We start from the raw sequence: 14,558 nt of genomic DNA, 5'->3' as shown, positions 1-14,558 counted from the left end.
CACCCACCCCCCCACCCCCCCTCCCCCCGCCGCCAGAAGTCTGGAAGTGACTTATCACAACAGAATTCATTTCATCTTCTCTTTGTTGTCAATGAAAGAGCAAGAGCAAAATACCAATACCAGTTCAATAAGAGCCTGCCTGTCCATAAGAAAAGAACAAGAAAAACGACTAGGCTGCAGGATGTACAGCATTAATAATACATGGCACTTGTGTACCTGTCTCAAAGATAAAGCTAGCTGATATTTTGAAATCCTTTAAAATATTTGGACAATGGTAGCGAGGGGATATACTCACCCACACACATCCACCCATTCAGTCCTGGGAACAAACACACACGTAAATCTGTGCACAGACACCAGGCATGGGGAAAACACTGAACAGGATTTGCATAGGGAAGTGAAAATTCATGGAATTTGTCTACATCTTTCACATATTGCCTTTGGTAAAAAGACCTGGAAGAACTTCAGACTCTTGTGGCTGTACTGCTTGCCCCAGCACTGTTTAAGAGATCTAAGAGCTACTGAAAACAGATGAATGGACAATGATTGCTTCAAGACCTCTAATTCAATTAGAAATTATGTCGTCCTTTACATTAATTTCTTTCACTGTCACTCACAAAAGGTTTATTATGCATGTAGAGAAGAAAATCCAGTTTGAAATTATTAACTCTTTAACTGCCTTCACAGTAGAGTTAATGCCTGTAAAAGCAGTTAGGCACACTTTGAAATTTCACAGCTTTAGGTACCTAGGGCTCAAAAATTCTGTGTGTGTGCAAATGTGAAGCAAAATATCTTAAGGTACAAGAGTGTAGTGTCTGGTCTTCCTCACAGGTAAAGGAAAATGTAAGGCAGAAAGTTGTATTTTAAAGTCTTACCTAAAGGATTAAGTTCTTAAGCTCTTTTTCTGTTTGTTTGTTTGAGTAGGTAACACATATTTCTCTTAGAATTATGCTGGGTTTCACAGCCATGAATCTGACTGTTTTTGTAAAGAGTACTATAATTGATTTGTATTTAAGGGTACATTTTTGGTGTTGGAAGACTATGGAGACATGGTATTTCTTACCCAATTTCACAAGATGGGGCAGGGAAGTATTGCTGCCTCTTTCAGTACAAGCAGTCACTGAAAGGTTGTAAATGTCCCCCGGCGGCAAGCTCAACACTGCAGTCATCACACTGCGTGTTACCTACAATAATTATAGACACTAACTGTTAAACACGAACCAAACCAGGTATCCTTCTTGTAAAGTTAATCTGATCACTTAATATACTACAAAGAAAGTTCTGTGCATCACAGCAGATGTCTTCTGCATACTCAAGAATTGTAGCACAAACCAGTTCCCACTGACACCAACTGTGGAAAGCCATAATGCTCAGCCAAAGATCACAATGCAGAGAGAAGACAATCTTAGGCTATATTTTCTGTATGACCAGTGAAAATCTAAGGAACATAGAAAATCTCCCTCAAACCAATGAGATTACTCTTGCATCTAGATTTTTTGAGCTGTGGAAAATGCTAACCAACCCATTGGTTTGAATCCATTTACAAAGTTAGAGGAATTTACATCAGATCAGATATCTCTAAGAATAGTACACAAGACATAGAGAGGCAAACCTTTATATACCCTAAGAATCTGCAAATTAAATCCAGCTGGGCAAGTCTTACACCTATGTGGAGACCTGTTGACTTGACAATAGTTCTCAGGGCCTGACTTCATTCGCCTGCAAGTTTAAAACTAGATATGATCCAAAATTGAGCTGAACTTCAAAAGATTGTGAATAACTTCTTTGTATTATTTTAGGGCAAAGTAAGCTCCCCATTTCTCCAGGGTCATGGAGTAGGATGCAGCACAGAGATACTGCAACAAGACTGTTTTCAGAGGTTTCATAGACACATAGCAAAGGGCACATTCAGGAATCTCATGATGATTTTCATAGTAACTTAATTTTCAGGGATAGACAGTTCTGACTAAAGACTAATAGGTCTCTGTGCATTATTTTGGTCACTTGCCTAAAAACCGAACAACTTCTCCAGTCTTGGGAAGTATTAAAATAGCAGGAAGAAAAAGTAATTATTACCTGACTGTTTTGCCTACTTTTAAAGATAATTCTACAAGAAAAACAACCATAATAACCAACTTAACAATCTTAGTAGATCCAATAAAGTACCATATAGTATGATTTTCAAGGGAAACCATTTCCAAAAGTGACTAACAGAGCTTAGGAGAACAGGTACACTCTGAAGCCTGCAAGCATACTCTCATATCTACAAATAAGAGCAGTACCATAAAAGTTAGCTACAAACAGGTTCTTGCAGGAATTTCTTAAAGAATACTTGCTGGGTTCTCTTGTTCTGAAACTAAAATAAAGATAAATACTCCTAAAGACATCTTCAAAGTTCTGTTTGTAGACACTCTCTATTTTTCATCTTTTATTTAATCTAATATTAATATTAAATTCATTTCATATTCAGTGTTTACTGTATTTTATATTTATTCAATCTAATAATATCATACTCAAATATGTTTTTACCAGAAGCAGTAGCGCAAAAGTCAGAGTTATTTTTTTTCCTGGAAGAATAATAATCTTACAGAGAACATGGCTTTTGGAAGGAAGAGATCGATATCACAGCACAATTTTAAAAAATTCAGTTGTTAGAATACGTTATTGAGAGGGAGGAAACAGAGTTTTCTTCCTCATTTGAAACAAAGATCCAAATATTGGAAGTTCTTGCTGTTCAGAAATGTCATGTTTTTGAACAGTTCTACTAATCATGTAATTAGATTCATGCTGCAACAAGCTCCAGATGGGTGTGCTCTGGCAGCCACAAGGAATCCAACAAAAACTAGGATGTTACATATAAGTCCAAATAAAAATTGCTGATGCAATTTGCGCTTACGCTGAAAATCCACTTTCAGCTCAGCATCTGCTGGGTTTTCAGCTGTAGAAGGGAAACCTTGAAAAAGGCCAGACACCTTCTCCCTGTCAACAACTAAAACATCAACAGTGGTGTAGAAGGCAGTCACAGGCTACAGGCTGTATGAAGCGACGCTGCTGACCACATACATTCCTGTGCTGCAGTGCTCCACCGCTATTTCAAACACTTCTCACTCTGTCCAGGGGCTACTCTTTTGCTTCAGGTTAAACATATATCTCAGTACTTTGCAGAAGCATGACTTTAATCCACAGCTGGAACACCCAGATTTCTTTTTTTGAGTTTTTAAATATGTTCAAAGGGTTCAAGAGAATGTGCCAAGAACACATCTGGCAAGTTTCCTAAGAAGTGCACACATCCTGGGTGAAACCCTCATCCCATCAGTTAGTGGAACTTTTATTCAAATAGAACATGAAAACCACATAATTTATAAGGATGTCTCTTTGATAAAGTCAGAAAATGAGGAGTAATAGTACCTGGCCTGAACGAACTAAAAACCCTCAGCCAATGGTGTGGTCTGGTTATTATTAAATAGAAAGTGAAAAGACTATATATCTGTTCACTAAGAAATACCCTTTATGTTTTACTGTCTGCAGCTCAGGAGTTTATAAGGTATTTTTTAAATTCTTATCCAAATGTAAATTCTCATCTAAATCAACACTTGTGCTAGATCACCATAGGAACATTTTGTTCACTGGCTGTTCTGAGAGCTTGAGTCTTTGGAAGTGTGTGCTAACACTGTGAAACAACTTTAACTGGTCAGGCTTCTACCTTCATATACTTGCTTAAACTTTGTAATAAGAAGTTATCAACTCAGCAAAAAAAAAATAAACACAGAAAAATGAGTGACACCTTTCTCAGCCATACTTACACTCTTCTTAATTTTTTTCTTTCCTTCTGCAATCACCATCCAATGCAGCATCCTAGAATGAGAAAGGTCAGTACCATCTCCTCCATAGGTCCAGGTGATGTACAAAAGGTGGTTGTAATATTCTATAGAGGTAATCTCGGGTGCCACTGGTGCTGAAGGAAGAAGGCAAATGTATTACAGACAGGTTCTAACACAGTTGATTACCAAATCCAGTAATAAACTGCTGACAAAGGATGCTGCTGGAAATAGAGCATCACAAAGACAGAAAAATATTAATAAAAGCATCTACACCTGAGTGCTAGCTGAAAGAAACAAAACATTTACTGTAGGAGGTATTTGGAACAAAAATACATTTCTGTTTAAAAAAACAAATAATCATGAAGTTACCAGCTGATACAAATAATTTTTAAATCAACACTTATAAATGGATTTCAAAGTAAAGTTAAAAGCCTCAGACATTGGTTCATTGTGTTATAGCACTGCAAAGAAATTACAAACAGTGAGAAAGAAAGAATTGTCATACTGAATAATTTGGCTAGCTTTTCCACTAGAAAAAAATACCTTCTTTTCACTAAGCTTGCATCTTCCTATGAGGAAATGCTCCAAACCTGCAGTTTTCCAAAGGACGTCTTTTTGCATGAAAAGTTATGGCCACTTTTCTTCCCACTGTGAAAGTCCCACCACCACAGAAGGCAGCTGAGAGCTGATGACCAACAAAGCATCAAACATCTAGTTTACAGGTATATGGTAGCTACACTATGAGGTATTAGGTGAAGTGGCTGCTGTCGCTCCTCTTCCTCCACACACACAGCTCCTGGCTAGCACTGTCACTTGTGTTGTTCTTCCTCAGACTGCCCTGCCACAGCCTCATCAGCCAGAAAGTCCTTGGCTTCCTGTGCAACCCAAGAAGAAAGACAGCAACTACCAGAGCAACTCTTGTCTTCCTAAAATAGGTACTTAAGATGAGTAACACAACTACCTCCGGGTGGTGCCTCTCTATTAGTTACAGAGGGATTATAGCTAATCAGCAAACCTTGCTTGCTTAATTTGGAGGTGTAGGTCCCCAGTTAGGAGTTAAGTTAAAACTGAGTGGTGACCGGAAAGTGGAAGTCAGCAATCGATAAAGATCATACTCCCCTCTCAAAGGGCTATCAATGGAATAACTTCAATAAAACAGGAAAGTGTATGAATCTGTGTGCTTGGCAGATTCTTCAGAAGCGCCGTAGAGAAAATTATACAGACTGATTTCCTCTGCACAAACTTCGTAGAGTCCAGTATGTTTGTGCAAAGTCAGCACAGATGTGGCTGCCCAGCAAGAGGACCCTTCCCACCAGTAGAGCCCTGGATGCCAGGACAGCTGCGGATGCCAGCAGTCCAGACGAAACGCAGGATGGACTCAGAGCTCGGGTCTGTTAGAAGGGGCCACAAGATGTCACTGCTGCTTTCACAAAGGCTTCTATGACTTTGCATTGAGACATTAGTTAGAGAGTAGATTTACTTAAATAACTGCTGAGGAAGGAAAAAAATACAATGCACAGACAATTTAGAGTCATTTAGAAATGTTTAGTAAGAGTATTCTCTCAAATTAATTTCCAAAATGTCCTTTTATGCTGTTGAAAGAAAACAACCTTATTTAGTATAAAATTTTAAAGTAATGGGTTTTTTTAATTGCCAGCATTGCCAGTTCATCTCTATGCAATGATTGTGTATTCCTTATAATTTAATGTGTCAACTGACATGAATATTACACACTAGTAATAATTTCCTTCCATACCTAAATATTGATGACATATTTTCCCTCTTAATGTTCACATGGCTGTTTGCTTTAGGTATCTGGCAATGAATGTCCAGGATATTTGAAATGACACTGAGGGCCATGATCGACTGTCCTAGCACCCTGTTCCACTGGGACCTGAGTGGCACAGGGAGGCTGTAGGAACTTACATCCCATTGCTGTCCTGGCCAGCTGAAAGCATCCATGAGACCAACAGACAGCAGATGTGGTGGTACTCACCAACACGGACAGTCTGCCTTTCTTATTCTTTTTGCTTCTCCAACATTAAAAGAATTCTCATGAAAGAAAATGTTGGTGGTCTGAAGTGCCCATGCTCATGATTGCTTCAAATCCAGCTGTTTACAGCAGGTGGCATTAAAACCTCATTAGTCACTACAGCAACACTGGCAGGACCACAACCTCTCCCTATGTTAAAACAACAGCAGGTGCAACTGCAGGTTGCTGCAGGAGCCTGAGAGAAGAAATGCTTTTTCAGATAAGTCTCTAGGATCCCCCAAATCTCCTTCATTCTCTTGGGTATATCTCACCAGTTGTCAGGGGAGAGAGCTACGTATCATCTGGTCTCTTCTAATACCCTTTTCATCCCAGGTACTGCAGTTCAGTAAAGCCCCAGCCTTGCTATAGACTCCACACGAGCAGTGGGATCCTGCGTTAGGGAAATGGTTTGTCTGCTCTGAGCTTTCTGCCAGGTGTGGTCCCAACCTCCCAGATGATCCTTCTACTTTGGTTTAAAAAATCAAGATTATGTTCCAGGTGCAGAGGTTAGCTTTCCAGCTATACACAGAAGAACTGACAGATGGTGTACTGTCAAGAAGACTACAAAACCTTCATTCTAGAATTTTAAAATGTAGGGTTTCTTGGTGGGTTTTTTGATTTGTTTTAATTCCTGGCAATCTGAGCAAGGGAGGTAGCATTGTTCAGAATGATGCAGAAAGGGACCAAGTGCTCCATTAAACCATCTGTTCCCTCTCTGGAAAGAAAGGGGCTGTGGGTGATGAAGAACTCTACAGTCCCCTGGTAACTTGAAAGAGCAAAAAGGCAGCATCTACTGGGGACAAGCATTTCAGACCTACAGACATGAAAAACTGGCATGCCACTTTCTTGCAAATCATCCTGACAGCAGTCTCTGGACAAAGCTGAAGAGGTTTCAAATAATAACGCAATCAGAGGACAGGATTGTATTTAATGCTCACATTCAATGGTGACCATCTATTGATAAGTGCTTGTAATTTGATCAAATGAGATTTCTTTGTTAGGACCCTTTCCTTAAAATGCTGCTATCTGGCTCACTGCTATGCAACACTTTCATCAATGCTCTGAAATTAAAAACACTGACAACGAACCATGCAAGTAACACAGCCACTGGCAGAGTGGAGGATTTGGACAGGGTTGTGATTTGAACTATTGGCCCCTACACAAAGCCTGTTCCAAAAAACTGTGTTTCGAAGTGCCAGGTGCAAAGTTGAGTCTTTAGGGAAAAGGTATGCAGACAGCACTTTCCAAATGATAAATTCTGGAAAGCAGCTACTCCAGGAAGGAGTCAGAAGCCACAGAATAGAAGCAAATCAACACAGACCTCCAGTGTGATGCCATAGCAAATGCAATCATCTAGATGCACAAACAGAAGAGCACTGAATAGGGAGCTGATTTTGCCTCTGCAGGAGTATTCAGCAGGTTGGTATTACGCTTTTGGTTTTCATGTACTTTGGTAAAGACAGTAAAAATTAGAGAGGCAGAGTGGGGGGGAAAAAGTAATATGAGAAAATGCCTTACTGTGAGAGCACCTGAAGAGTTCAATGGAAGCAATTTATCAACAGGAAAGAGCAAAACTAGATTCTGTATAGAGAGATGGAAAAAGCTTTCCATCTCTTCAATCAATAAGAGAAAAGAGTAACTAGATTTATGGACTGATATTAAGACTACAAAAATTCAGATCAGAAGCAAACCTTTGATAATAAGGGTAATTAAGCATTGTTACAACTTTCCAGTTGATATTTTCTGGATATTTTCACCTAAGAACATATGACCTTTTTGAAATGAGGTTTTGCCAATCATAAATGGATAACATTATCTAAAAGATTTATCCATTTCTGATTTTGCCTACACATGCTAGTTAAGGAGTTGATGCATTTTTCATCTAATAGCAGTAACAGTCTTTACTTTTCCCATACAGAGATCCAGACTTGTCTTGATGTTGACGGGGTTGCAATCACGACGAGAAAAACTTATCTACGCAGTTGCAGATAAGCAGGCACTTCTTTATTCACAGCGCTGGGGAGACACAGAGGGTAGCTTCTTTAATTGTGCGCCGATGCCCCTACATTTTCACAGCCTATTTATACATTTTTAACAAAGCAAAATCATACGAGCATGCATAAGATGATCACCTTTTATTCTGCCCCTCACCTTGATTGGTTCCCCACTATCATGCTACATAAGACATTGAATTACCCCTATATGATTTTGACAGAGAGAAAAAAAGAAAAGTTACAGCCTATTCTTAAGGTGGTCTGTCCACAGCTATTATCCTTCATGCTATTCTCTAATTCTTTTCTTGAGCATGGTATGTACCTTCTCTAAGTACTTATACAAATATATCTTGCAGTCTTTTTCTTAACTTTGGAGTTTAAAAGAATACCTATTCTAACTACTTAATGATCAACCTACTTTAACTACCTTGATTGGTCAAAGTGTTCTTTTAACTCTACTGCTGAAACAAATACCTACTTTAATCAGCCAGAATTTTCTCGTGACTATAACATTTATAATGACTTATATTTTCGAACAACCTTAATCTCCCTAATCCCTGCTGCAGGTTTCTGGAGAAACATTATTGAAGTGTGAGGGCCCCCGAGAAACATTTCCACTCTAAAATACTGAACCTGGTACCCAAATCAGCTGCAAAAGGCATTTCTCCCCTCATACAGCAACCAACCAGCTGGAAAATTGCTTCCTTATAGAGCTACAGGAAAGTTGATTTAAGCCAAAGGACAATGAATATCCCTGGAGACCCTTCACAGGGCCTCGGTGGGTGTTATGAGCTCCTGATAAACTGGAAAAGTGCCAGAATTTGTTGTCAGTATACCTTGGGATCAGATATCTCAGGATGGCAGGGTTTCTGATGACTTCAGTAGAGCTAGGAGTTAACCCACTAATAATTTTTCTGTGGTGGCTCTGTCGAGCACAGGCACTATATTAATCATAATTACAAATGGGTCTTATTCAGTTACTTCCTCACTTACATTCTCTGAGACTCTCACCAAAACGAAAATCTGGGACTAGGCTACCATCTCTTTTGGAGGGAGTGCCTGGGATCAACCTTACGATTTTCCTCGTAATTCAATTTCTACAGCTAGAAAAGAAGAGCGAGTCATACTTTATTTCCTTTCATGGTGCATCTGTATTATTTACTGCTTTCAATCACCTTCTGCAAGGTGAACTAAACAGTGGCACATAAAAGCGAAATGACTCAATAGGGAATTTAACCAGCCTGGATGCTAGGAAGACGTGGCAAAGTGCTAACAGGACCTCTTGTATGTTGTTCCTTCTATGACTAATCTATTTGGCATATTGAAGAATCAAACTGAAAGTATCTGATAAGAGACAATGGAGTGTGTTAACTGGTCCCAACTGGAAGAGGACAATCCACATGGTTATATCAGTTTACTGCACCTGAGAACCCAGATTACAAATGACTTGCCAACACCACATAGTTTCTCAAGGTCAGTCTACCCAGCATGGGTGCAATGCCTAGATCACAGGAGCACTCTTCTCTCCTTATTTGAGCAAGCAAAAAAACCCAGCAGAAAAGTCAAAGCTGGAGGACAAGAATAACGTGCTACTGAACATACTACCCTGCCTTGGTCTGCCTAAGAGTGCAGAACTCTACTCCATGTTAGCTAAGGTGTAGTCGCGGTCTGTGGATTACTGGGAGAGGGAAGGAGGAGGAAAGAGCATTTGGAAACATTGCAAATACACTGGAAAATGTTTCACATATTAGGAAGCCTAAGAATGTGTATTACTATTTACACATTAACTTCTCGATGTGTAAAACATACAGTGATGCAAAGACAAGTGGGATCACTGACTCACACTGGAACAATGCATTCAGCTGATGGAGGACTGGAACAGAGTAATCAAGCACTGTGCTTTGCATGGGAAAGTTATACATCACAGAATATTAGGAGTTGGAAGGGACCTCAAAAGATCATCCAGTCCAACCCACCTGCCAGAGCAGGATCACCTAGTCTAGGTCACACAGGAACGTGTCCAGGCGGGTTTTGAATGTCTCCAGAAAAGGAGACTTCACAACCTCTCTGGGCAGCCTGTTCCAGTGCTCTGTCATCCTTACAGTAAAACAGTTTTTCCTTATGTTTGGGTTGAATCTCCTATGCTCCAGCTTGCTCCCATTGCCCCTTGTCCTATCATTGGACATCACAGAGAAGAGCCTGGCTCCTTCCTCCTGATACTCGCCCTCTACAAATTTATAAGCATTAATGAGGTCACTCCTCAGTCTCCTCTTCAAGCTAAAGAGACCCAGCTCCCTCAGCCGCTCCTCATAAGAACATACATATTCATTTAAAGCAGTCCTCAGAGCTTTCCTTAAAAAAAATAAACCCCAAGACCCCAAGCCCCCACAAAGCTGCTAAATATCCTAACTTGCAAGTGTTTTCAGGTTAAACACAACACCGAAGTTGGACTTTCTCAGCACTTCTTCTTCCAGAAGCATTTCCAGTTCTCAGATGGCTGCTTACCTGTTATGAAGCTGATGGTGGAGCTGTCACAGCAGCTCAGCTCTGGGTCCCCCCAAGTCACCATGGTGACCCGGAAATTGTAATACCAAGCAGGCAGCAGGTTACCTATTTTCTGTAAAGTGACAAAAGACAAAGAGCAGCTCAGGAGAAAATTCAACATCATGAGGTGTAACTTATAAAATACTATAATATTTATAAATCTAGTGACCACACTCATTTTACTGAGCTCTGATTCCTTATTCCAATCTCTGTAATTTGACATTTCAATTTATTCAAAAACCTGTGCAGTAGGAGTGAACATAGTTCTGATGGCTCTGCTCCTTATCCATGTGCACATGGTCCCAGGTCCTACCTACCACAGGAACTTCTCATTGATTTCCAGACCAGTGAGAATGATTCCCACAGAGCAATGTTCAATCATAAAATTCTGATTTTATGAAGGCAGAATATTTAACTGGAAAACATAGACTTTTCTATTTGTATTAAATAGGGTTTGCAGATAAATTAGAAACAATATTTTTGACTGAGATATTGTCACCTCAAAAGACTTACTTTTTCCATTTTCAAAGTCTATTTCACTTTGTATTATCATTCATTATAAATGAAATATGAATGAAACATAAATGACTTATGAGACATAAATTATATATATAAATACAAATGAGATATAAATGAAGGATAAGATGCAATATATTTTAAATTATAATATTTTATATAATATTTAAGTTAAAATTCAAATAAATCCATTGACAGCACAAAACACTTCAAATATTTAATTTTATGTTTAAATGGAAAGCCTCATTATATTTTTAAAATTCAAAGACAATTGGAAAGAACAAGATTTTTCAACAAATTAGAAATTGCTATTTTTACAGATATCTGCTTTTTGCAGTGGCCTTTTTTCCCCCAGATACTACAAGAAAATCCAAAACCAGTGTTTGTGGAATATCTGCTTTATCTGTTTTAGAAAAGGTTGTATCCAATCAACACCAAAACCTTGAAGATACCTGGACTCTTCTGACATGCCCCTGGTGTCATACTGAGAATACCAACATTGCTCTGATAATATTAAAATAAAATGTAGAGCACAAAATTAATGAAGCAACTAAGCAGAGTGAAAGGGTAAATTCAGTTCCAAAGGTTCTCACAAAGTGATAACTCTTCAGGAAATAATTTTTGATCTAAGATATCAGATAGCTTGATTTTTGATTTCACTGCTTTCTCACTAGGCTTGACACTGTTGCTCCAGAATACATCACTCAGAGATGTCAGTAGATCATAGGGAAATTTGTGGGACATGGTGGGATTCTGGAGCACTGCTAGAGAACCCAAACAAAAGCTCACCAATACCTATCTGAATGTTAAATGCCAAAACAGAATAGGGAGACATTATTTTTCTAATTCAGGCTTACTCTTTAAAATTATTATTTAAGAAACAGTCACTTTAACTGTGATACAGCACTGTTGCATTTCAGACTGAAATTCAGACAAAGGATCTCCAACTTGGCTTCCTTGAGCAGGATTAGCGACAGTAAAGGACAATATCATCTCATTTTCTAATGGACCACATGAACCCTAGGAGATGGCATTACTTCTAAGATGACTTGGATCACTCAGGTATTAATCTAATTCTGCTGAGTCATTATTACAAGATATTAATCACTCATTTGGTAAGTTATTTTTGTTTTTCATTTCCCTGGAGATTTATGTGCTAGATTTACAGTCATGTACCCAATTACAGTCAAGTCACTGTAGCCAAAATGACTCCACAAATGGCATTATGCAAATCAGTTACAGTAAATCACTCTGGCTCTCACAAGCAGCAAAAGTTATTGCTATCCTTTTTGCATACTCATAACTTTCTGAACAACTAATTTCAGCTAAAATTGCTTGCTGTCTTGCAGACAGTCAAGTCTGAATAAAAATTGTTCACCTTCTCTACGAAGCAATGGAAAACAAGAGGAAAATTTAACTTTATTTCTTCAAAGATGTGTGTGTATGTGTATCTGTGTTCTTCTAGTGACCAGTTTCCACCCAGTTGAAATCCTGACATAAGTCTCTGTAGTTTCAGAAACATGAAGGCTACTTTCACTAGAGCATCTCTGCGGTTAAGCTTTCCAGATGGCACACTGCAAGACTTGCCTGCCAGCCACAAATCCATATTATCAATTTTAATTATGTAGATAAGGCTTTGGACTACTCCCCCTGAGGAGATGATGGAATTTTTTTAAGTCTTGACTGACAAACTGACCCACAAACAGAAGCTGCCTCTGGACTTTCTGCATATGCCCATTTGTCAAAGAAAAAGAGGCTCATCTCCTCTCTCATTGCTCCGCTTCAAATTTAGCATGGTTCAGCTGGCATACCCTTAGTATGAAAGAAAACAGAAAATGCCTCTAGCATCCTGGCCATTTTCTCGGCTTTGCCTGGAAAAATGTGCCAGGCTTAAAGGCATATACATACATATATATATACCTATATACATATAAGGCATATATACATATATACATTTTCATGGGGGAAATTACTGGGCAAGGAAAGGTCACAAGGTACCAAGGCCACACAGGCATGGGAAAGCAAGAGTCAGTAATGGTCACTTTACCACGGAGGCAGTTAAGGAGACGGTTGCTGCTATTTCATAGTAGGTTGTCCACTCAGAGGTCATGGTTGATGGGTTGAAGTAAAACATTTCTACAACATATTTCCTGAACACCCCAAGAAAAGGTCTGTTCCAGCTCAAAACCACAGCTGTAGGTCCCAAAGGGTAAAGCGTCAGGTCCTTTATTCCAGTGGGCACTATAAACCATAAACAGTGGTTAATAATGTGTCTGTTATTACTTACATATTATTTTAAAACAATAACTTTCCTTAACTAAGTTCTACCTATTTCTGGTTTGTTCCTGATTTTAATTCCCAAGAGCTTCCTTGTCACAAGCAGTGGGACACCATTTTTTCAGGACTTGTTCTCCAGTTTGTTACATATATTTTCTCACAAATGACTAAAGGCTGCTTGGGGCTGGCTGCTTCGCTTGAGATAAAGTACAAGGCTTGATTTTTCACAAACAGAGGGTCCCATTCTACTTTGAAAATCGGGCTGTTTAGGAGATACTTCAGATTGCTCAAAAACAAAAGCATCAAAAGACATAACACTTTGGAAGATAAAGTCTATGAGAAAGAACAGCTTTTATGTCTATCCCTCCTTCCCCTGGGAACCTAAAGGTGCTGTCATGTGTTGCTATTCTTGCCTCAGAGATGATGACAGTGAGAAAGAGAAGTCAAGTGACTTGAAAAATGTCAAATAAGGGTCAACTTCTGCAACCCTTACTTGTCTGGAAAGCAATTATTCTTCATGACTTAACTGAAGTTACTTAAGTACTTTGCTAACATTTGAAAGGGTTGCAGAGCCCCAGCTATTGCATGCCAGGTCAGAGCTGAGACCAGCACCCAGATTACTTAAGCCCATGTTAGCACATGATTGCTTTTCCCCTCATAAATAATTTACCATGTCTTGTCTTTGCTTTCTTTAAAGTGTTAATAGTAAGTGAAAGTGAGGCTTAGGATAAACATGCGGAAAACTGAATACTTTTTAAAGTGTACTTTATCTTATTTCAGTTTGATTCATCATTAACCATCACTGGATAATTTTACAGAACAGTTTGGTTTGCAGTTCTACAATTTTAATATCAAATTCAATATCCTGTTATGAAATGAAAACTCATATAGCTGTTGTTTGACTTCATAAAGACATCCTCTTTATAATAAGAAACCTATGAGATACTTTGTTTAGAAACTGATTGCCATTTTGAGTTTAGTAAGAAGCCTTTATGGTTGTGAGGCCACACAGAAGTGGAGAAAACGAAGGAACTTATTTGCTTTGGGAATACATGATTTTACTTTATCAAGTGACAATAGGATTTTGCATATTTCAGAAGTAATTACAGTGAGAAATAAAATCCAAAGTATTTGTAAAAATTTTCCAATTACAGAGATTTTAATAATAAAGCCTACATATATTTTTACTTACTATTTTTTCCTTTAGTGAAATATACCATAGTCTCTATTCATATTTTTATTCAGACCCAATTTATGGAAATATACAGGGAGATTGCCTAGAATGAAAAGGCTCTCACCACATTCACTAGTCCATGTATTTTTTTTCATTTACAGTTTCAATTCTTAACAGGTTAACTTCGGGGTTTTTTCTCT

The 14,558-nt window shown here is 38.6% G+C and overlaps 1 protein-coding gene across 1 annotated transcript in view; it reads right to left on the bottom strand.

The window, feature by feature from the left end:
• Nucleotides 1-14,558, bottom strand: part of PTPRO (protein tyrosine phosphatase, receptor type, O) — a 52,437-nt gene that overhangs the window by 29,981 nt on the left and 7,898 nt on the right. Inside the window, exons 5-8 of the mRNA XM_010188343.1 lie at nucleotides 12,955-13,148; nucleotides 10,353-10,464; nucleotides 3,804-3,955; nucleotides 1,064-1,184 (exon numbers count right to left, since the gene is read on the bottom strand). Of these exons, the coding sequence (XP_010186645.1) occupies nucleotides 1,064-1,184; nucleotides 3,804-3,955; nucleotides 10,353-10,464; nucleotides 12,955-13,148 (579 nt within the window). The remainder of the gene's footprint in view (nucleotides 1-1,063; nucleotides 1,185-3,803; nucleotides 3,956-10,352; nucleotides 10,465-12,954; nucleotides 13,149-14,558) is intronic.

This window comes from Mesitornis unicolor, unplaced genomic scaffold (genome assembly GCF_000695765.1).
Source record: "Mesitornis unicolor isolate BGI_N332 unplaced genomic scaffold, ASM69576v1 scaffold19767, whole genome shotgun sequence".
Classification (NCBI taxonomy): domain Eukaryota; kingdom Metazoa; phylum Chordata; class Aves; order Mesitornithiformes; family Mesitornithidae; genus Mesitornis; species Mesitornis unicolor.
Note: the sequence above shows the minus strand (reverse complement) of the source record. Positions and strands in the feature narration are given on the sequence as shown.